The sequence below is a fragment of the Colius striatus genome, chromosome 1, assembly GCF_028858725.1.
Source record: "Colius striatus isolate bColStr4 chromosome 1, bColStr4.1.hap1, whole genome shotgun sequence".
Taxonomy (NCBI): Eukaryota; Metazoa; Chordata; class Aves; order Coliiformes; family Coliidae; genus Colius; species Colius striatus.
In genome coordinates, this window is record NC_084759.1 from 200,270,741 (window position 1) to 200,294,818 (window position 24,078).

General features: G+C 43.4%; 1 protein-coding gene across 6 annotated transcripts; it reads right to left on the bottom strand.

Annotated features, from left to right (window-relative positions):
* Window positions 1–2,948: 2,948 nt before the first annotated feature.
* OPTN (optineurin) lies at window positions 2,949–21,385 on the bottom strand. Of its 6 annotated transcripts, none has more exons than XM_062019970.1 (14): window positions 21,207–21,385; window positions 20,376–20,552; window positions 18,535–18,734; window positions 15,740–15,898; window positions 14,347–14,423; window positions 12,089–12,223; window positions 10,807–10,891; window positions 8,648–8,763; window positions 7,679–7,828; window positions 6,862–6,955; window positions 5,931–6,089; window positions 5,078–5,208; window positions 4,106–4,185; window positions 2,949–3,912 (listed from the first exon to the last, which is right to left on the bottom strand). In XM_062019970.1, the coding sequence occupies exons 2-14, from the start codon at window positions 20,539–20,541 to the stop codon at window positions 3,791–3,793; spliced, it is 1,674 nt and encodes a 557-aa protein (XP_061875954.1). In that variant the 5' UTR covers window positions 20,542–20,552; window positions 21,207–21,385; the 3' UTR covers window positions 2,949–3,790. The 6 variants fall into 6 exon arrangements, with proteins under 6 accessions (XP_061875954.1, XP_061875950.1, XP_061875963.1 ...); XM_062019966.1 differs by having other exon boundaries at window positions 20,376–20,555; XM_062019979.1 differs by lacking the exon at window positions 21,207–21,385 and adding an exon at window positions 21,049–21,108 and having other exon boundaries at window positions 20,376–20,555.
* Between the last annotated feature and the right edge of the window lie 2,693 nt (window positions 21,386–24,078).

Here is a 24,078-nt window from a genome sequence, read left to right on the forward strand (position 1 = left end):
GATCAGCCACATGTGACCTAATCTTCACCTTCATTTAGAAAAGCAGCACTCCTGTCCCCATTCCTGGAAAGTTGTGCTGCTCTCCATCAGCCATCACAGATGGACAGTGCTGATGCCTGGACTCTGTACCATGCCTTGACTTTTTTCTGCATGACCTTGATTGAAGCTGGGGGCCCAGCCAAGTTTTCTGTGTACTCTAATATGCTAGAACAGCCATTCCCAAAACAGAAACTCTCTTCCAGATACATAGATATGCTCTTTCTCCTTACCAGTCAAAGCACTGAGCTGGGATCTTCTCCATGAGTGCAGTGGAGGGAGGACAAGCAATGACAAACCCAGATGCTTCTTTAAGCTAATCTCTGTGAAAATTGAGTCCAGTGTTTCTGGAATTGAAACCCCTCCAGGAAGTAAGTCAGCAGTAAAGGCCAGGGACCAGTTTCTGTTGTAGACCATAGTCACATATTTCTTAGAGATGACTCAGCTCACAAGCCACATCAGGGAGGATGAGCACAACTCCATCACAGATGCAACACTCCACTGTAGGTGTCATGTGTGTGAGGAGACCTGTTTGGGTTCTAAGTCTAACCTCCCTGGTGTAGTGCTTGTAGGGAAGTGACTATCCTTTTGTAGCTCAGCAGTGACAGTTGCTTTGTCCATTTCTGATGTATGTGGAAGCTGAGAAGCCCACGTTTAAGACTCAAACCATTGCTAATTGTAGTCATAATTTGTTCTAACGTTTTAAGCCCCTTCAGTGTATATTCTGACCAAGTTGTATTATGAGATTATCTGCACCACAGGTATGGAAATAGTTGTATTTTTCAAATGAAGGAACGAGGGCTTTGATGGAGATCTGTTAAGCCCTGAACTCATCTTACTCTATCCCTTGCCTGATTTACTACATTTAATGCTGTTTTCCATATCTCCCATAGTGGAGCATAAAAAACATTGTTACAGCTGTCAGTGTCCTGTTCAGGAATTCCCAGTTTGGACTACCTATGGCTTGTCTGGTGAATAATGTTACAATGGTCTTTTACCCTGATTTATTATGTTCTAAGGTGCTGAGGGACACGGTTTAGTGGTGGGTTTGGCAGTGTGAGGTGAGTGGTTGGGCTTGATCCTAAAGGTCTTTTCCAAGCAAAATGTGATTCTATGAATTTATGTCCTTTTTATTAAAGAAACTTTAAAACAGTTTTACTAGACTAATGCTCAAAAGCTAGTGTTCTGATCAGACTGGGCAGTAGCAGCACTTTATGGTGATATAGCACTATCCTAATGAAGCTGGATACCTGAAGCAAGTTAATTCCTTCCACTCACACTAGTTCTGTGGAAATCTTATGGTCCACACAGTCCTTCAGGAAGGTTTTAGGTGACTGTCTCCACTAAAGATATTTCCCTCCCCTTTCCCCTTCTGCACTAGAAATATGCAGTTGTGTCCAGAGACACAACTTCCTTGTTTGCCTTCATTCTGATCAGTTTTTTAAGCCATGAACCTCTCAGATTATAGCTTTGCCCCTTTCCCCAAACCTACTCCAATCTTATCTAAACCTTCTCCAGAATAGCTTCATATAAATGCACTTTCTCCTGTATTTTGTCTTCTAGAGATCCAAGGACTTCTACAGATCATACTGCCCATGTAGAAAGGATCCAGGCTTACCAGCTCTGGCAACCCAGCACCTCTGAGGCCAGTGCACTCTGGTGTCAAATCAGGAAACCTTCAGGCCATGTCCTGGGCTGCATCACAAGCTGTGGGCAGGAGGTCGAGGGAGGGGATTTTCCCTTTCTACTCCACTTTAGTGAAACCCCACCTGCAGTGCTGTGTCCAGCTCTGGGGTCATCAGCATAAGAAGGACATGGATCTCTTGGAGTGAGTCCAGAGGGGTCCAAAAACACAATCAAATGACTGGAGCACCTCTGCTAAGGTGACAGGCTGAGAGTGGGAGCTGTTCAGCCTGGAGGAGAGAAATCTCTGGGGAGACCTTATTGCAGCCTTCTAGTACCTAAAGGGGCTGCAAGGAAAGCTGGAGAAAGACTTGTTACTCAGGCATATAGTGACAAGACCAGGGGTAATGGCTTTAAACTGAAAGAGGGGAGATTTAGGTTAGATGTTAGGAAAAAGTTCTTCCCTATCAGAGTGGTGAGGCACCAAAGTTTTGGCTGCCCCATCCCTGAAAGTGTTCAAGCGCAGGCTGAATGGGGCTTGGAGCAGCCTGGTCCAGTGGAAGGTGTCCCTGCCCATTGGGTTGGACTAGGGGATCTTTAAGGTCCCTTCCACCCCAAATCAGTCTGTCATTCTAATATAAACTTGGAAATGGACTGGGCACGAGTGAACCTCACCGGTGCCCCTCAGTGAATCTAACAGACCTAGGACACAAGAAGATGGTGCAGATTTTAGTGCTGGATTGCAGCGAGTCCTGGCATATTTGCTTCCAGAAATTCAGGTTTGAATAGTGGAGGAAAAGAATAAAAAATACAAAAATCTTTCCCTACACCAAGGTTGGCAGATCCTTCCACAAACACTTGGAGGCTTCTTTCCAACTGGACAGTGCCAAAATGACCAACACTTTTTCTTCAGCAGGAAGACAATTCTGTAAGGAAACACCTTTAGGAAAACCTGAAGGTTCTGATGCATCTCTGACTTCCTTCCCCTGACAGGTGCCAACAGTACAAATATTAACTCCTTGCAAAAGACATCTAACTCCTTGTTTGCATGGATCCTAGCAATCAGCTCCAGTTGTTTCTTGCCATTCATGATGGTTCATATTTTGTTAGAGCTGTCTATTTTCCTCCCTTATGCAACGGCAAGTTAAGAAATGGTGTTTAGATGAGATAAAAGCACTAGGCAGGGCAAGAACAGAATGAATACACTGTGGATCTTTCCAAAAGAGCTTTTCAGCCATAAGGATTTGCAATCTCATTTTAGCCTTCCAAGTATTCACAGGCAGAGCTGATTTGATACTTGCAATAGATTTATTTTGAGATGTGAAAATCTATTATACCTCTCTTTTTAAAATTAGGCTACATCCATCTCAGTGCTTTCTAGCACAATACTGTACAGGTTTAAATGAATTTACTCTAATGACAAAGAATCAAGACAACACCTTAAAAATGAACAGTTCTATAAAATCAAGTGACTTGGGTACACCAGGAGCTACATATATCAGACCTAAATGATCTGTTTTAAACTTTACCCTGGCTAAAAGCAAGAAGTTACATGAGCCATGAAAAATTGAACATGAGATGAGTATGGTCACAAAGGCAGCAATAAAAGTGCCATCTGGAGAAAGAGCAGGGCTCACTTCAAATCTTCGATGAATACAGCGCTACTCCATTCTGCTGAAAGCTTCTCAAGGAGCTTCTTTAATTTATTAGTGTCCTGATAGTGTATGAGAGATGAAGTATTTACAGGCTCACAGTACTTTGAATTGATCAGCACATATCCCATCTCTCTCCTGACTTGAGTGATTCAGCCCTGTTCTGCAGGCTTGCCATAAAGAGCAGAGCACATCAGGGGAATGTTCCTGAAAGGTTTCATAGCAGCACACACACTGGGAGTTCTTTAACACAAATCCACGCTGTTTACCCAGAAAAATGCTTTTCCTAAAGCAGATTAAAACAAGATCACTGGTTACAGGACAGGGTAGGAATTTTACCCTTTACCCACTGAATTTGAGAAACACCTTGAAAACCTCCTTCACAGCATGTGAGGCTGAACATCATTAGGGCAGGAAGAAGAAAAAAAGAGTTTTAAAAAAAGGTGAAATTCCAGGAGATGAAGAATTGGAGGCATCACTCAATTAATGCAGTCCATAACATGAATCTGCAGTGTATCCAAATCAGGTAGAATTTCTTCACATTTGGGACAGGAATACATTGAGATATTTCGCTGCTCTGGCCACTCTTGACTACCAGTTCCTGCAAGCAGAGAAGAAAAACCCCTTACCTGTTAGATCACCTTGGTTTCTTTTTGGTGAAGAGGTTGAAAGAGGACTGGCTTGCTCCTAACAGCCAGGGAATCCTGCTTTCTGCAGGTATCCAGTTGCCAGAAGAGCCCCAGGGGAGCAGAGCAGGGCCTGTCCCCATGGGCAGGACAGGCTGCTTACGGTACCTCTTGGGACGAGGTGAGGCGAGTGTTGCCGATCCGGTGCCCTGGCGCTGTGGCGGTTCTGCATCTCTGCCAATGAGTTTCTGCAGAGAATAAATAAGTCAAGGGCTGTGAAAAAAAACCCAGAAAAAGGTGTCTTCCCTTTGCCTCCAGAAAAGGTAAAAGGATTCCAAAGAAATCGAAAGATTTTCAGGTAAATCATGACAATTGGTTATGCATTTAGCTCACAACTGCTGCTCGGAAATGGGACCTAGAAACGCTGCTGCTTTGTGAGATTGTGCCACAGGCCTGTTGAAATCAGGGTCAGACAACTCACACCAGTGGGATTCGGGAAGCTACACACCTAGGGATGCAGGGCACACTCCTCTGGAAAACTCCAAGGACTCGGCTAATTGGGGCAAACTGCAAATGTGATTAAAGTAGAAAAGCAAGTTGTATTAAAAAAGGGTTGAGTGTACAGTTACAGGAATGTAACTCGATTCTTCAAACTCTGGGCACTCTTCTTCTAGCCAGGGCTTCCACAATATGAGTGCAAGGCAGGGTTAGTGTTTCTTTTCTCTCTTTCACAGCTAAAAGAGTGCAATTTCAGGGTATGACAGTACTCAAAACTGTAGGTATTCACTTATCGCTGTCACCTGCAGAAGCAGCAGATATCCCTGGTACACAGACAGCAAGCTGAGCTGCACATTCACCACTAAAATTGAGGCCAGCACCCAAGGAAACTCACATGAATCAGCAGTGAATTTACCAAGCATGAGTCATCTCAAGTGAAAACTTGACACCCAAGTAAGAACACACACAACTTAGAGAGATCCTATCAAAAAGTTAAAGGGAGAAGTCAGCCAATTATTTCTTCTCCTCTTTTAAAATTCAGATTAACCAAGAAAGAAATGGCTGCAGAGTCATTTGCCTTTCTACTCCAGCACACAGCGTAAATAACAGTCCAAAAGTGGCTCAGCTAAAGTCTGTCCTCACCTGCCAAGATCTTCAAGGTTTTGCTGTTCTTTCAGCAGGTATGCCAGCTGGACAGCCAACTGCTCCTTCTCCTCGTGGATCTTCTCTCTTGCTGCCCTCTCAGCATGGAAATCAGAACAATAAACCTCCATCTGATCAGAGAAGTGAAATCACACTGAGAATTTGTAACACAGACCAAACCATACCCATATAGCAAACCAGCAAATCTGTACCACGGCCTGCATCTACTCAAAGCACTCCTACAGCACCTACATGCTGCAAAGCAAAGACCTGCACTACTTACGAGGTAAAGACAGAAGCTGAAGACAGAAACTCGGGAGTTTCTGTAAAAGATACCTGAAGTGCCTTGTGTGGGGCAGAGCTACTGCCCTCTGCTGTACAGAGGCAGAAGTGAGGCACAGACCTGACCTCACTGCAGTGAGGAGACCTGACTGATAACACAGACAAGTTGTGTCACTCACAGTGAGCTGGGCCAAGATGCCAGTTCTGTGCCTTCAATGTGAGATAAACTCTTTCTAGTCACTGTTTACACACACACTGGTTTGAGTAAAATCATCCCTAAAACATATGCTGTGATTCTTAAGACAGTGGGTTTTGATACACAAACACATCTATTCCCAAGTTTTATTTGTTGTGCCAGACTCCAGCAGTCACAGTTCCTCCTACAGAACCACAGGAGATGGTGGTAAAGGCTCTGCAGGGATCTGCAAGGCAGGATCAGTAAGGGAATTACACTCTGGAACTCAGGAAATATGTTCAGTGTTCCAGAGTGAGTTTCCATCAAATACCTCCTTCTGGGTTCTGGATACTGGGGGGGGAGGGGGGGAGTATCCAGTTTCCAAAGAGCTGATACCTGAGCACGGAGCACAGCCATGGTCTCAAGGTCCTCCTCTTGCTTAGTAATTAACTGCTTCATTTCATCTATCTGGAGCTGCTTTGCAGCAAGAGCTTGTTCTGCCAACTCCACCTTTGCATTCAGTTGTTCCACCACAACTTTATCCACTCTGTCCAGCTGAGAAGAAGATGTACAATTAAGAGATGAACTCAGAATACGACTCTGCTTGAAGTGAAGGTTTATTTCTTACTTCTTCTGCCCCCTGGGAAAGCTTCCAATTTCGGTTACCAAAGACACTTTGACTATGACAGCAGTGGTGAATGATATTTTGTTTTACATATTAGTTTTGAGCTCCATTGTGTCAAGTTAAAAGAGAACTCCCTAATGGATACCACAAAGAATATTATCCCACTTCCCAAAATTAAACAGAAGAATCTGGCACTTCCATGGAGTCTCTCTTAGGAACAAGACCTCACTATCAGATCACAAAACTGTTTTGAGGTCTGCCTTCCCACATTTACAAACCATGCTGCAGGAACACCTATATGCCTTTGCATATCACTGACCTCAGAGAATCACAGAGTGGTTTGGGTTGGAAAGGACATTAAAGATCATGGAGTCCAAAACCCCTTCCATGGGGAAGGGCACCTTCCATTACACCAGGTTGCCCACCTGCCCTTGAATGCTGCCAGGGATGGGGCCAGACTCTACACTGCACTGTAGATTAGACTTTATCTAGAAAACACCATGAAAGTACTGATGTGTGGATAAAGTGTTCTGCAACTGATAGCACGGGATCAAGGTTTCTCAGAGCAACACTGCTGTGTTGCATGCTACATTATGTGGAAGGAATGACAATTGTTTCCTGCCCAGTTTTGCTTCTAGATACACTCTCCCATCCCTTCCCACTTCCCCCCTAATCAATTATTTCTTTTTGTGATGAGTTTACCTCTTTGAGTTTCATTTCCTTGATTGTTTTCATCGCCTCAGTGAACTCAGAAAGGAGTTTGGCATATGCATCCTGCAAGCTATTATATTTTGCCCTGTTTATGACAAGAAGTGAAAATTTGAAACAAATTATTGGAAATCTACATAACCTGTCAGAATTTAGGAAAGAAAAAAAGCCATCACCAGCTCCCTGCAAATGAATCTGCATTTCTGTTGAGAACAAAAAATCATGCCCTGTGTCTCAATGTCACTCTTGCAATGAGTTGTGTGCTGCTCTGATCCATGGACTGAGTCCAAACAAATGTCCTTACTGATCATCTGCATTTCATGTTGAAGAATCCATCACTCAATATTTTTATATCAAGCTCACAAATTCTGTTCAAAATCTAACACCTCTCTTAGGAAGACATCCAAGTCTTGACTCAGAGACTTCATCAAGAGAAGAACCAGAAACAGACTCCAAAGATAACAAGCAGTTTCTCCAGCAGCCGAAATAGGTTCTTCAGGAAGTTCAGCCTCCCTGTACAGCTTGGGCTGACACTTTCACACTCCTTACACAGATGGTACATCAAAGGGTGTGGGGAGACAGAGCAAACAGTGGGTGTCTTTACCTCAGCTTCACTAATGTGGGGACTCCAAAGTGACACAGACACTGTGGTGAATGCAGTTTTCTAGTTCAGACTCTATAAACTGTTTTCAAAGGATGCAGAACTCAGAACTATTATTTCCAACTCAATTCCCCTTTGGCCAGGTTCCCTTGGACCTTCCCTTCCTCGCTGACTATACTTCCCTGGAATATAAAACCAAGTCACACTCACATTTCTTCAAGTGTCTTGGCTTGTTCCATCTTGAGTTGTGCTTGCATGCTCTCCACCTGAAGTTCCAGCTTCTTGACAGTGTATATTAGCTGCTGCTTCTCCTCCAGTTCTGATGCAGCAGCTGTGCTTTTTCTTTCCAGTACTTGGCACCTGACAGAACAAGGAAGAAAAGGTTGAACACTGGCACAGGGTGCCCAGCGAGGATGTGAAGTCTCCTTCTCTGGAGGTTTCCAAACCTGCCTGGATGTGTTTCTGTGTGACCTGATCTTGGTGAACCTGCTTTAGCAGGGGGTTGGACTGGATGGAGGTCTCTTCCAACCCTGACCTTCCTGTGATCTCTCCTGTTTAACTTTTCCTGATGAATTTGCACATTACAAAAAGACACTTTGTGTGGTTCACTTTAAATGCTTCTTTTGATGAAGAACAAGGAAAGACAAAAATGAATCTATACACAACCATCAGTAAACAAAGCTACCAAACCTAACACTTAACTTGCTTAATATGATGAATCTCAAAGAACTGGAATTTGACAGAAAACTAAGCAACTAAGATGAGGGTCCTGCAACTACTTTTTAGAACCTACATGATTGTCCTTTAAAAGCACAGACAGTTCATGTGAAAAGGGTCATACCCAGGCCCCTTAGCTCCTTCTGCTAAGACTAGAACAGGGACTGATTAGGTAAAGGAGAAAGCAGGAAAGATTTACCTTTACATCAGGAAGGGTTATACCCCAAATCTTAAAATTCAAGGCCCTGTAGAACTAGGCTGGCAGCTCAGATTTTCAGACACTGTATTTCTCTACTTTCATCTCCACTTACAAAGAAGGAGCTATCTAGGAATTTCCAGCATTTCCACAAAACAGATATTTAAGTTGCTATTTCTAGAGCTGGTGAGTTTCCCCAAGGTGAGAGATGTCACACAAATATATACTGTGTGTCACGGCAGAACTTTTGTTCTTCTGAACCTTACTTTTCTTGAAGCTTCTTTTGAATCAATTCTGCCTCTTTTAACTTCTCATGGGCTTCTTGGAGCTCTTTAAACAGAGCACAGACTTGTGAATTCAAGGCTTCTACTTCACTGCCAACCTTGTAGAGAAAAAAAAAAGAAGGAAAATTGCACATGAAGAATTCAAGATGGCAAAGCTGCAGGGTAAGGGATATAAATAGGAAGCACCACTCTTTCTGTAGAGCAAACAGTGTCGGTCAGTACACACCACTACATGCTGCACTCGGTTAATGAGGCCCCATCCACAAGGCTGCACAACTACCAATTATTCCTCAGTGTGGCAGAGCCTCATTTTGACTTAACACTTTCACAAAACCCAGATGAGTCAAAGACAACACTATCACTGACTTTCTGATGTTGGCTAGAATATACCTCAGGCAGATGTGAAACACTCCTTCAAGAGCTCACAATTTAAAACACATGAGAAGCACAGACTTCACAATTCCTGCCACTCATCTAAGCAACAGTTATGGTTCAAATAAATGATCTATCCCTAGGCAGGCTTCCAATCTGCTAGCATCAGTGTGCTCTTTAGAAAGAGGTGGGACAGCACTTGTAGGTCAGAAGCAGCAGTTTGGAAGCAGAGAAGAAAGTGATGCAGATGAAAACCTTGGGCTTTCTCCTCCCAGTTATTTCCTGCACTGGCATTATGCCTTCTGCTCTAGTTTCTTCCAGGCTAGTTTCTTCCACTCTTGAACCAACATTGCAAACTAAGATGATGATTTCTAGCAAAAGTGCAATCAGTTTTACTGAGAGTTTCTGGTCCTTTCATTTGGCCTTCAGACCACAGGAAGATCCTTGAAGGATCCTAAAGACAGGCAAAAACAAGAGGAGGAAAGAAACAGCAGCTGGCTTCTCCTGCAACTCAAGACATGAAGGACAGCTCAGAGTTTCCATTCTTAAAACAATCCCCACACTCTGGAAGAAAGAAACACTAGAATATCATCATCAGGTTAGCATCAGTTTAATTGTCTCTAGTATTGTAATTTCCACTGATAATATCTTCTCTCATCAAATACATGGAAAGTGTTCAGTCCAGCTTGGGAATGAACTGGGTAGCTGTGGTCAAAAAGATACCAGGAGTATCAAGACCATGCTGCTGTCCTTTTGCCTTGAAGAAAAACTCCAGTTTTCTAACAGGGGAAGTTCACTTCCCCAGGCAACTGAGCAATAGAAGCTGTTCCTCCATGATGGCCTGAGAACACTGCCAGCTTTCATCTCAGAGCTGAAGTGTGGAACACAGCCAGTGTGACCCAGGCAGTACTCAACTGTTTACTGACAGATGATGAGGACACCCTCCACAAGCTGCCCAAGCCCGTACAATTCACCAGTCATAGCAAGCAAAAGGGACTGAACATAGGAGTGTAAACACTCACTACACTTTTTCTATCTCAGGAGCAAAGAGGGACTGTTCTATCATCACAGCTACAAAACAAGCCACAAAACTATTTTATGCAGCAATCCAACAAATCCAATCACACTCACAAATGAAAGCACTGATTGTTGTGAGGTGATAGCATTTCAACTTGCAGAAAACTAGACTTGAGTTGAAACTGCTTTAACAGGAAACGTGTCAACAAATGAAACCACATCTCACTAGTGAGAGTCTGATAAAGCTGGACTGTGAATACTTGCTCCCTGGTGGAAGGCACTATCCAAGATAGTCATACCACACCATTGTAATACATCCCACCAAAAGCATTACAGAAACCCTAGCCAGGTGCCATATAAGCTCTACATTTAAAGTCTGTTTGACTGTATGCTGTCACTGGATTCAGATCCAAAAGCTGACCTAGGCTGCAGTGAGGGAATTAATCAGACCTTCTAGAGCTAAAAAAGATTGTACCTCTGTTTAGTGGGCACTCCCACTATGAGCTATACTTGCAGTTATGGCCTGCTTCCCTAATTCTTGGCCATCAATCTCACCTCTGTTTGGAAGCTGGTGTAATTTGGAGCCATCTCTGTGATACAGATTGGAGAATTCAAAATTCACTTCTGTGCCCTGTACAGGGTATTTGCCCCTTGCTCCCTCAGCACAAGTGGAAATCCAGGCCATGAGGTTGTTGGCCTCAACAAGTAAGCTGTATGTTGCTAAATCTCAGCTCAGGAGGACAGGTACTTACAGCTTCTGAACTGTCTTCTTCTTCCTGTTCAGTTTGTGTCCCACTCTCCAGGCAGCTGCTGGTTTCCTTCACCAGCTCTGACAGTCTGGAAAACAGAAGGAGCCAATAATGATGGATTTTGGCCTATATTTACAGTGAAATTGTGACTATTCAAGGATTTCATGCAGTGATGTACCCTCTTTCTAACATCACAGCTACAAACAAGAGGCAGAACTCAAAGCAGATGTGCAGGAAAGGCTGCACAACCATGGGGGTTCCTGCAGAACACAGGCCATCCAGCATGTAGGTTTAATTAAATTGGAAGGATAAGCCTGCAGGTGTGGTGAAGGACAGTGACATTCAGTCCACAGTGATCAATCTTTGCTACAGTCCAGAACTGCTAACCTTTTGTAGATGGGTCAGTCTGTTCACTGAATTCAGTAATTAACATTGCCTCTATTTTAATTTGACATTTTCAGAAGCTGAGATTTCTAAGAATCATTTGGCTATGGCTCATTACCTCTTCTAGGAAGCCCACATAGAAGCAATTACTGTGTCATCATCATTTCACAGTAGGCAATGTCCAGGAAGCCTTATTCTGTCTGTGAAGTGGGGACTTGGAACAGCTGCTGCTTAGGCAATTTTCCACATCTGAACAGTCATAGAGTAATAGAAAGGTAGGTGTTGGAAGGGATTTTAGAGACGATCTAGTCCAATCCTCCTGCTAAAGCAGGACCACCTAGATCAGGCTGATGCCAATTTATACCAACATAACTGAGCTGAGACAGGCCTCACTGGGAAAACTACCTCTTAGACAAGTTTGGCATTAAACTTATTTTAATGCCATTTCTTTTGCAGGCTCACACATTGCTAAATGTAGCCTGCCAATATCACGAAGAGGACTGTAATCCTTGTTTTATACATAGTGATTTGCTTAAGGCTCCGCAGATGACTCATGTAAAACCAAGTAACTATGGAGGAGTGAGTGGAGAGAACATCCTCAACTAGTCATTGTATCATCCTGACATAACCTGGGGAAAGTTTGAACCTAGGAGGAAATGGGTAATTTCTCTTGATCTGTGGTGCTATAGGAAACAACAATAAAACGTGGCAACTCTTGCCCACCTGTGGTTTATCTCTATAAGGACTACCACAGAAACAAGGTATTGCTACTGAGTACTTGGGAAATTCCCCATCCAGGTCAGACTGACATTTCAGTTTGTCTCTGATCAGTCACAGACTTGTAACTGCAGCAGCCCTAAAAGAGGACAGCTCGAAATGTTACAGTCCACCTGCTTCATACCTCTGTTTGTGATTCTGCAGCTCCTTTTCAAGCTCTTCCCTCTTTTGAGTTTCATTTCTAAGGCAGCTGAGCAGTTGTCTCACAGTTAGCTCCTCAGACTCCAAATTCTTTGATTCATCTGCAGCTTTGCTCCTGCTTCAAACCAAATGAGATGTAAATAACAGCTATGATTTTACTAGAGCACCTCTTTATGTCTAGTTCTGGGACCCACTCTGAGAGGCCATCATTTCACACAGGGCTAAGAACCAATATTCTAAGCAAAGGGCTCATTCCTAAGAGCCAAGACCTGCTCACAAGTCACTAGTCAGAGTCCCTGTGTGCAAATGCAGTCCTTGCTTTGTGTAGTGCTCAAACAGTCCCCATCAAGCTGAGAGAACAATGCAGGACTTAAGCAAGGAAAATGAAAGCAGCTAAGACAATACAAAACTCAGTGCATCCGCTTCTGCTAAGTGCTGCTGTCTGTTCCCAAAAATAACATGTTTTCCAAGGAAGCATGCAACACTTCTTATCTCTGTCTCACTCTCTTCCAGGAAAAGAAGGCACTTTCCACTAAAAATGATCATCAGAAGTTGCTTACTTTTTCAGAAAAAAACCCTCTTCAGTATTTCACCCCCCTCACATTTTACATCTCTTCTCAAAATTACATTCTGCTGCTGTAGAAGTGAACCAAAACAAACACAAAACTGTCTGAAAAACAAGGTAAGTGAATTTCCTGAGGATAAAATATTGTATTCCATTTACTCTATTTTTAATGTTCATCTAGACAGAAAGTCCAAGTCCCTGATCTATATGGTAAGACAGGCAGGTTATACACCCTGTACCTCGCAGAAGCTCAGCTGTAAACCAGCATGTGTTTCAAACTTTGGAGTTCAGAACAGAAAGTAAAGCATGGTCCTCTGTGTGTGTCTGAGAGCTAGGAATCTTTGGTGAGCAAAATTCAATACCCCAAAGGCAGTGTTCAGCCAGGATATTTTAAGCAAATAACTTTTATCAGGGGATTTTTCATGGATGGTTCTGCTCTTACAGAAATAAACCCGTCCCCAGTGGATCACATTTCTCTGAACCTGTTAACAGCAGCAGTCTAAAGTTTCAATGCTGGACAAAGACACTTGGTGACACAGTATTTTAAGTATTTAAGTATTTTAAGAGGTACATACAACCCCTGTTCCTGTAGGCATGGCCCAGATACTCTTCAAAAGGTGAGCTAGTCCCACAGAGAATGCCTTCTTGTAATCAGTGTTCTCATGAGCCACTGCTAATGACAAGGTGAATACTTACAGCCTGGTCTGTGGTCAGCAACTCTCACTTTCCTTTGCAACCACAACTTTTTTTATCCCACTTCTAACTTCTTAAGTGAATGCTGAGGGCCAAGTTTGCTATGTCATTATGTTAAAATCCTGTTCTCCTTTGCAGTGACATAGGGAGTGACAGGGATTTAAGAGGAAAATCTGTACAAGCAGCACAGCTTTCTGGCCTGCTATGCCCTTAGCATTTTCTGTATCCTTCCATTCCAAAAGCAAAGGCCACAAAGTGGAAGAGTGCAGCCACAACTATCTAGCTGCTAAATTGGTCAGTATCCAAAATGGAAAGTTTAGTAGTATCAGCTGTCTACATCCCTGAGGAGTAAAGGTTCAGCTAGGGGCAAGAAAGTCCCTTGTGCCCTAGAGCTGATGCAAAGAGCAAGTTTTGAGAAGTAACCTAAACAGAATGCTGGTATCCTAAGCCCAGTAACCTCAAAAACAAGGACTATGTTGTGGCACTGTCTACCTCCCCATGACACACTTTATACCAGCCACACACAAACAGAACAGACAAGGTTCAGATCTGAAGGACTACAAGAATTCTGCTTCTTATCAACATCATTATAATTGATTAGAGGACAGATATTCTATCAGAGGGTCTCCAATGACTAAAAGGGAAGGAGTTACTGCAACCTCCATCTTTAGCTTTTCTATCTGGCTTCCCTTAGAAAGGCTGAGAAGTTGTCAAGTCAGCATGAACATAAATGCCTGGACAACTGGCCAGAATATTGCGCTTTCCTCTTGACAGTTAGTGAATGTTGGAAGGAACAATGCCAGAGAGCTGAGGGTCTGAACTGCTCAACTACTCAACATGGTTGGAAAGCAGAGCTTACAAGGGAGGGATGCAAGGCCATAGAATCCAGGGGTTTCTAGTGCATTCCTCACAGGAAAAAAGCTACCTCACACTGAAAACAAAACACATTGCAAGAAGTTTGAATCACATGAGAACCTACATACATGATGATAGCAACGTTACTGGCCATTTCACCACTATTCTCTTGATGTTCCTTTGTGGCTTTATTTACTTCTCCTTCCTAGGAAAGAAAAATACCCACTATTAGTTTCGTATTTGGATTAAGCAGGACATACTTTTATTTACTTAAGGAATGAAGAAAACCAGGGAAAACTACTATCATGGCAAGAAATATAAGTAAAACCACAACACTCCTACAGATGAGTTTTGTGTTTGGAAATTCTTAAATACCTCTCATGCCTTTCCCTGTATCTCTTACAGACTGAACAACAATGAGATTTGGCCTTCTCCTTTCCTCAGCAACTTCTGTGGCCACTCTCTCTCCTATAAAGATAACTGGGCACCACTCAGCAGCAGCCAGTTATCACTGCAGGTGACTTTAAATATAAGCTAAAAACCACCCTCCCGTCTCCCACAGGAATCACTTCTTTCCCATAACAAAAGTCACTTCTCGACATTTATAGCCTAAAGGAGAATCTTTGTACCAAAAAAAAGAGACTGCATCCTTGAAGGTTTCCTGCAATATGGAGTTTTCTTCAACAAGTCCAAAGAAGTTTTATTTCCATTCTCTTAATTTCTTGTTGCACTGTACTTTCCAGAAAGGGATCTGCTTTTGGGGATAGCAGAGACCTGCATTTTCATATTTTGCCTGTGAAGACCTTTCAGATACAAGAACAGTAGAGAAAGCAGATTCTCAGGCTTCTAGGCAACACTCTACAGCTCTGCACTTAGTTTTGTTTGCCTGCATCTCAACATATCTTTTGGTAAAAAGTAAGCCCCAGAAAATGTCCCCCTCTATGCAGAGGAAACAAAACATGGTACTGACATTCCCAAAAACTCTAAGGTAAGTCTGAATTAGTCCAAAGGCACCTGCCAGGCCATGTTAGCTTCTTCATGAAAGTAGGAGGACAAAAATAAATTCCAAAGTCCTTTAAAATCACATCTTATAACACACAAGTGCTCTGTGTCAGGTAACCTAAGAGACCATAGAATCAGAAAATCATTTTGATTTGGAATCAAAAAGACCCTTGGAAAAGACCTTTAAGTGTATTGAGTTCAACCATGCAACTCTTCTTCCAAATCCACCGTGCCTTTAACTTGTGTTACTGCTTTTGCTGTCAGTTCTCTGTTCCCTCCCAAAAAGACATAAAGTCTTCTCATCTACTGGGTACAGATTCACCCTTCCTACTAAAAGAAGACAGAGTACTAAATATCCCATTGTAGAATGTCCTCAAATTACCATAATTACACTCAGACCTGAATTCACCACCATTTAGCATGGCACAAGAAGAAAACTGAGTCTCAAATAAAAGGAAAATCAAGGTGGAACCAAAGGTTCTGGTCACAGGTCACTGTGGTTTTATTCCCTTCACTTACATTCATCCCAATCTCCACAAAGGAATCCTCTGCTGAGCACATGTTCAGCTTGACCTGCAGTTCTGAGATGATGGCAAGCAGATCTGCCTTCTCAGCTTGGAGCCGCTGCACCTGGGATTTCAGCTGCCTCACTTCCTTCTCGGGAGCCACACAGCCCTCCTGGGAGAAACAAACCCTGTGTGAGCCAATCAAAAGGAAACACCAGCCAAGTAGCACAGAACCTGAACACAACAATGGTGTCCTGAATCCCTTCTTCTCTGTTCAAGTTTGCCTGAAAAAGCCCAGTGCACAGATCCCCACACTATGCTTTGCTCCACAAGATGTCAAGAAGTGTAAACTGTGAAACCAAGCTCATCAAATGATAAGCATCATGCTTGTGAGTGCTTCATGGTTCTCTGAATGCACAGATAATGAGGATGGACATCTTTGCCTGAATCTGTGACTCTCACTACCACACAGGGTCTCATCCAACATACAGAATTACTATCCAGAATTACTGTATTTTTTCACCCATATCCTTCTTTCTCTCTTCTCTGTGGAGCCTTTAGATCTAGGAAAAGACCAGTGGGCAGAGAGCTTTCAACTCACACCCCACTTTCAGATTTCTCCCATCACACCACTTTTCCATACCCCATCCCCATATATTAATCTCTCTTGGTAACCTCAACCTTTACACAAAGTCCTATATTTCTTCCACAAAGCCTCTGTCCCCCAAAGATTCTCCCCAATTTTAATCTCTCATTCCAGTCATGACTGTCTCCTTTACTTTCTGCCTCTTCTTTCCCCAGGATGCTTGAAACCCTCTCTTAAGCCTCCACCTAACCAGGAAGCCTCACATTTTTCCTCACCTTTAAATGCCTCTCCCCATTATGAAACTTTCCCTGATAATTTGTTCCTTCCTCATTTTGTATTCTGAGCCTTCCACTTCCTGATAATGCCTTTATTACACCACATAGCACCAATGTAAATTCTGGACAATTCCTGGAGTTTGAACTACATTTTTGTCTATCATTCATGCCAAATCTCCAAACTCTTGCTACACTGACAATGTCTGTCATCCCACAGAACCACCCTACCCACCTGCTTACTGCTGTCTCTGATTTTGAGTTTAGGCTGTAAGAGGATACAGAGTCAGCTCCAGCGAAGAGAGAATTTTACAGCAACCTCTGCTAACAGAGGTACAGTTTTGAGAGAATCCCCCCTGTGAACACTGGTTTATCACTAAGGGAGGCAACAAAATACATCTGTGATTCACTGAGTGAAACAGAGATGTCAACAGCAGCAATGGGCTATAGACTAACTCAGTTAAGGGTAAAACATAGAGGTGACAGAAATTAGGCTACTTTAAAATTAGTCTTTCTGTTAGAGGAAAGGTTTGTATGCTCTTTCTAAACAACTAAAAAAAACAAGAGACAATTAAAGTAGAACTAAAACATTCAAGGGAGAAAGTAATTTTGGCTTAAATGACACTGTCAGTCTGAAAATCATCATCAGAAGTGAAAATGCTGCTGTTTCAATTTCCTGTTACCACTGGCTGATAAAACCGCAAAGAATCACAGAAGAACCAGAGCTTACTCTGTGAAGCTCTTGAAATGAGATAATTAAAAGAGATTTCTTTTTACTTTTCTGGCTGTTGGATTACTCTAGCAGCTTGGATCACTCTGTCAACGGCATACTTTAAGCATTCAAAGTACAAAAAGTTCTAAAACAGGTAGAAGCAGAAGAAATCCTCTAATTCCCCTTAAACACTATTCTAGAGTTATGAAATTCTGACAAAGTTTCCTTGACAATCCTGAAACTCAACTCTTGGGCTGTAAAGTAAAGACTGTGTAAGTAATGCTTGCACAATCACACTATTTATATGTGGCTTTCTTCCCCTTTGTAACTTTCAACTCTTTGTAACTTTATAACTTCTGAACTCATCGGCCAATTTTGATTTATATGCTCAAAAAAGAGTTTCCAACAGAGTTCCATAAAATTCTACTAGTGTCACGAATAAAGGCTAATACACTCATCCTGCATCAGGCAACAGAGACTCCCCATGAGTCCTGGCGGTACCAGATACCAGGACCCATCACTTTGGCTCTGCATGAAACTTCTCATTAAACACTTCTTCATGTGACCATGGGGGACACAAAGCAGGTTTTGTTTTAATAGGCTTTGTCTGTACCTGCAAAATGTTGCCTGGCTACTAAGCAATCACCTGCAGTATTACAAATGATGTGTTACAAAGGTAAGACAGAGGCAGGAAGCTCAGACTCAAATGGGGCAGCAAAAGCACAGAGTCAATGTGACCTCAGTAAGAGCTTTCCTGAGAGAAGAATGATATCATAAAAATAGATGGAAAGTGGTTTTTTTATTGTTACATGTCAACTTCTACCTGGAAACACAAATATAAAAATCAATTACATGATCATGAGAGACATATAACCTAAAGAGCAAAGGGAGGGATAAAGTCAAGCAATGAGCAAACAAAATAAAGTCAATCCATGTGCAAACAAAATAAAGAATGGAAAGTTAGCAAGAAATGTACATTTCTCATTTCTTATGTCAAGAGTGTTAATTTGCATTGTTAATTAAATGGCGATGCAAATTATCTCAGCTATAGCACAATTTTCTGTTACTACACCCTGAGAAGTCTCATTTTATAAAAAAGCCAGGCCAAGGACTTGTTAGAACACAAGGATAAGAATGGAGATGTTAACAAATCTCCAAACCTCCCAACGTGTTGAAGGGACCCAGCGCTCCAGACTTCCAATTCAAAAGCATGTCAGTTCAACCAATTCCTTACTTACCATTCCAGCTCCTTCTCTTTCCTTCAAGCTCCGGAGCTGTTGCTGTAGCTGTTCATTCTCGAGGCATTTGGCTAGCAAACACTCTTTAGCCTCTTTAAACTTTACTTCATAAAATTCTCGTCCTTCTTTCTGCTTCTCTCGCCAGAGGTAAAGTTCCTCATATCGGTCCTTCATAGCTTGGTTATGCAACCTCATGGCTTCTAACCAACAGAGACAAGACATTGATCCACATTAATAGTCTGTCAATGAAACAGCATATTTCCACCACACTGAACTCAGCATTCTTTAGTATCAAATGGGTCAGCAATAACTGTGTACAAGATGTCAACCTCCACATGTACCTTAAACATCAAACCCAAATGAAACTTAATGCGGCCCATTAGCTCGACAATAAATAGCATTAAATCCTCTGCTGAAATCACATGCCCACACTCTTTCACTTCCTGACTTATTCCTAAACTGATGAGTACAGGCAAGAAGTATTGCTCACAAGAGGTACTTGGTGTCTTGCAGCATGTGTTATTTATATGATCAACCTAAATGAAACTACTAATCAGAGTGTCCAAAAATACTGAGACTTGGTAAGGAAAACAGACATCCCATATTGGTAAATTACTGCATGAAAGCAAGTTGCCCTCAAATCAAATGTCTCAAACACACCCAACAATGGTCTGTTTGAACATTTGGTTAAGATTTGATTGAAAGCATTGAAAAAATATACCAAATAATTTACAACAAAGTCATTTCCCCCTGGCTGGGAAGCCACATGTACGTAATAAAGTCAGTATGTGATGGCAGTCTCACTATTGCAAAATGCCTACAAGACTTTTAGGAAGAGTCAATGAAACTATTTCAGATTTGCTTCTTCTAAAGAAACAAACTCAAAGCTCATTGCTTGAAAATCTTTTATACATTTTTCCAGCAACTTCCATTATATCCTCGTGTCTTATTAAAAACTCCTAACAAATCCTCCAGGATATGTAAATAAAAGTAGCTCTGGAGAATGACTCTGCAAGGTATGAGGTACAGCAGCTATAAATATGGTCCCAAAGTGTTATCTTATAGAAAACCTTTTAGCAGAATACCAGAGGCGCTTCTAGAAACAACTTTCCTGCCAGATACCCATGAGACTGCAAGGCAGAGAACTTGGACTAGGTCCAAAAATGATTCAGGTGGAATTTAAACACTAGTGTAAAACCACAGCACACAAGAGACATGACTTTATGCTCTGTTGCCATATAATCAGTGAGGTACCTCTGTCTTTTACATATCCCTACATCCCCTGGGTTTTGCTCTACCCATTTAAAAATCACAAATCATATCTCACACAAACTGGGATCCAGAAACAAATCTATCTCATCTGAAAGACTCAGATCAGTAGGTATTTTCAGGGAAACCCATGGGCTTCTCCCCGACAGACCCTGCCATGGCCACCACTTCCTTTTGAAGTGCAGAAGGTGCTGCCACATCTAAACGTTCATAACCATTCCTACACACAGTGCAAGACAGCCTGCTCTAACTCCCCTCTCTGCCCAAGGGGATGCAGCTCCTTTTACACACCATTCTAACACAAACTGTTCTGGGCACTGTACAGTAGCCACACCTCCTGATGGAGCAAAAAGCTAGTAATGGAGCTGCCCAGCAGTCCTAAAATACCCCCCTAATCCTCCATACCGATTCAATGTGATGTGTCCTGTCAAATTGGCCTTGCCACTTCGCGGAGTCTCTTATACAGCAAATGCTACCAACAAAGGGAAATGAGCACGGAATTCATATCCAAAAACAACCCAGAAGAGACTTTAGGCTTTTTCATTTCACGACCAGTTCACATGTACATTCACCTTTTAACTCATTGTTCTCAGCAATTAGTTCTTTCATCTGTTGTACCACCTCTTCTGCAGTGTAGGTACTAAAGGCAGGGCCAGCCACGCTGTCTCTTCCATTTTCCGTTTTATCCCTCGGATGCTCTCCGTTTTCAGCAGGACGGCTCTTCAACTTGTTGGACATCTCTGAAGTGTCTACTGCAAGGTTTGCAAAGAGAAAACTCTTCATTTCTTGCCCGATAAATGTTTATAGAGACAACATAATCGTATCTTCATTTTATTAGGGCAAGCAAGCCACACGTCTCCACACACTGGCACCTTGCAATCCCTGTGACCCCGCTACACCCGAGCCTCCGGGAGTCTGCACATCTCATTAACCCCTCTCAGGACTGCATGAATTACGCAACAGATCCCCGAGGCGTCTCTCCGGCTAAACAACCCTTATCTCTGCGAAAGCAACAAGAACCCTCCCCAGCACCCGGGAGGGGCTGGCGCGGCCGGACCGTGCTCTGGGAGGTCGGCAGCGGGCTGGGCCTGCCGCGCCGCCGCCTCAGCCCCGCTCGGCCTCAGCGCGCCCTGACGCTGCGCTTTACCGTGACATTCCATTTCCGCTCATTTCCAACTTTCATTTTCGCTTTCTCGGCTCCCTTTCTCTCCCCCACCGCACCCTCCCGGCCCCCCGCCGCGGTACCGGAGGAGGATGAGGGTGCCCGCGGCCGCCTCTGCCCCCCTCACGGCCGCTCCGTCTCACCGCGGTCCCGCCCCCGCCCCGGGAGCCGCAAGCCGGCCTTTCCCCGCTTGCCTTTCCCCGGCGCGGCCCGCGGGCCCACCCCGGATCCACCGACTCACCGGGCGAGCCCGCCCACAGCCACCGAGAGGGAAACCTCGCCCGCTCCGGACTCAGGGGCAGCCGCCGCCGTCGAACCGTCTCCCCGCTCACCCCCGTCACGGCGAGCCCATGGCGGCGGCGGCCCGGCTCAGCTGATTGCCGTCTCCGCCTCCTCCTGCCCGGCGGGGACTTCCCCGGTTCAGCGGTTCCCGCCCCGCTGCCCGTCCGCCGGGCACGCAGCGTTCCTCCCTTCCCTCCCCTCCCCTGACCTCACCCGGCCGCCCGGGGCCTGCCAGCCCAGCGGGGGCCGGAGCCGGCTGCGCGGAGACGGGTGCTAAGGGGGTAGCTGCACAAAGCCAGCACACCCGACTGTACATCCCGCGCTGTATTTATACTATATCTTGTAGAACACGTATTGTTATTCTATTTAGCGAGTCTTCCGTGCCAGATGAGGCAGGGGGAATCCCATCCTCAGCAGTCTCTGATCCTTCTTCAAGAATACAGTCATTGACAAACCATACATGTAAAAGTCACCAGGCCCACCCCATCAAGCTTTTGATGGTCTGAGTACAGTCGTTAGAGTGACTGGACCCACCTCATCAAGCGGTTGATAATAATCTCTACCCCTTAAGTAGAGAAACCTATTACTATTCCATGCCATCCTTGAAGAGAACAGCACGTCTGTCCTGAGTCTCTATTTATCTTGATTGATACCATCTTAATATTACTTCTAACTACAAAATACCTATGCCTAGTATATACTACTTTAATCTATCTCCTATGATCCTTTCATCTGGTGGGGGAGGGATGATTTGGAAAGGCGACTTGGTGGAGACCTGAAAGATGTGATCAGATGGTGGGTGTGAGACAAGGAAAAGGAGCGCTTTTTGCCCAGGGCATAATGATGCTTTAGTAATTACTAGCACGGGATCAAATCAGTTAGGATGGGGATTGCCACACAGTCTCTCGTGATGAATTTTTTGGTCCATTCTACATGTCATGGGTAACACACAGGAGTGGAGCATATTGGCTCTGTGAAGGAAGGAGACCTGTTCTAACTCTCCTGATAAGTGGCCTGAGCTGCTGGGCTAAGTTATGAATAGTCTATCTATCTCATCTATCTATCTATCTATCTATCTATCTATCTATCTATCTATTCTGTACTGCAGAATAGTATGGTAAATGTTTGGAGATAGGAGGTATAAAAAGGTCTAGCTTTCCCCAAGCCACTCCATAACATTTGTTTGTGAAAATAGACATGGGTCAGCTCTGGGTCTGTGGGCTCAGAGTCAGTCAAGTTACTTAAGAAATTCCCTTGCAGCGGTTGAGCCATGGAGACAGCCTTTGTGTACACCCTTACTCCCTAGTAGATGTGAGATAATGCAGCTGAGCTGAGTCTGAAATGATGGAGGGTTCTGTTAAATTATTTACACATTGCTCTGGGCTAACAGCTTGGATACTGTTTTTGCAGTTGTCCAGGAGCTGAACCCTGAGAGTCAAACAAAGCTGGAACAAAGGCTTGAACTTCAGAAAGCTTTGATATAAAGAACATTTTTCTATGTATATCTCTATGTATATAAACACAGAGCTTATGTCTTATCCATCTCTCTATCTGTCTTACATTATGTGGAACTTGTGCTGTCTCTGGCTTTTATGTAAGTTCTGCTCTTCCTGTCTTTCTAGTCTCAGTGTTACCTTGCTTCTGACTGGTGCTATGGTAGCTGCTGGAAACTGCTATGGATCCCATAGACACTGCACAGGCATAGCCCAAAGACCAACTTCTCTCTCAGGACAATATGAATATACACTACACTAGTCTGGATTGCTTCCTCTGAGCAGCTCAGGTTCCCTGGAGGTTGGACTAGATGATCTCTAAAGGTCCCTTCCAACCCTACCATTCTATGAATCTATGATTCTAAAGAAGCTTTGCTTTTTACTCTCCACAGAGGTATCCCCAGGTCCATGGAAGGACTACTGCCCTTGATTAACACCTGGGCTTTTTGCCAATGTAAATGTTGGAGTGTTTGCTGTGACTTCAGATTTGCTGATGAAGCTTCATTTCCATATGACAGGTCAATTGAAAACACCATAAAGGTATATGCTCTGCACGCTTTGAGCAGATTAAGTGGGGGAGAGGGGATGTTAGGAAGTGCATCCAACTTCTGCAGTCAGCAGTCCTGTGTGATGAATGTCACCATAACCTAGAGGGAAGTAAGAGAATGAAATGGATTCGTTTCTTCCAACAGCTAAATGCTACTGTGGCCTAGAGGGGACTCAGAGCCAGCTGGTAACATTCAATTAACAGTGTCAGGCCCTAGATGATCATCTACAATAAAACAACTATGAAGAGCACAAAAGTCACATGTGTGATCTGAATATTTGTCTGCCATTAACAGATGGTATGTTCAATCTGGGATCATCATGGATTTCTGATTATTAGTCCAGTATTGAGACTTTTTTTATTGATGCTGTTATTATCTTCAAAGGATCAGCCAGCAAATGCAAAAAGTCCAGGAAGCCAAGAGATGACAAACAAAATAGTGGAAAAAAGTGTCCCAAGATCATGTTAGTCTGACAACTATTGTGGGAAGGATATGTGAAGCAAAGGTAGTGCCAAATAACGTATTTAACTAATTGCTCTTGCCCCATGCTGCACAGTTGAATACAGAGTGTCATGTACCGCTTTCCCTCCTACATACAACCAAATGGATGACTTCTTTTACAACTGCAATTATATAACATCCCTGTGCAATGACATAGGAGAGTAAAAATAGTACCTCTAATACAGCTTTTAGATGATCTAGTTTGGAGCTTGCTGGTATGTAGAGAAATTGTTCTGTAACTGTTTTCCTTTTCAGCTTTTTCCTTCCCCAGATGAGCTGCAGTTGATTG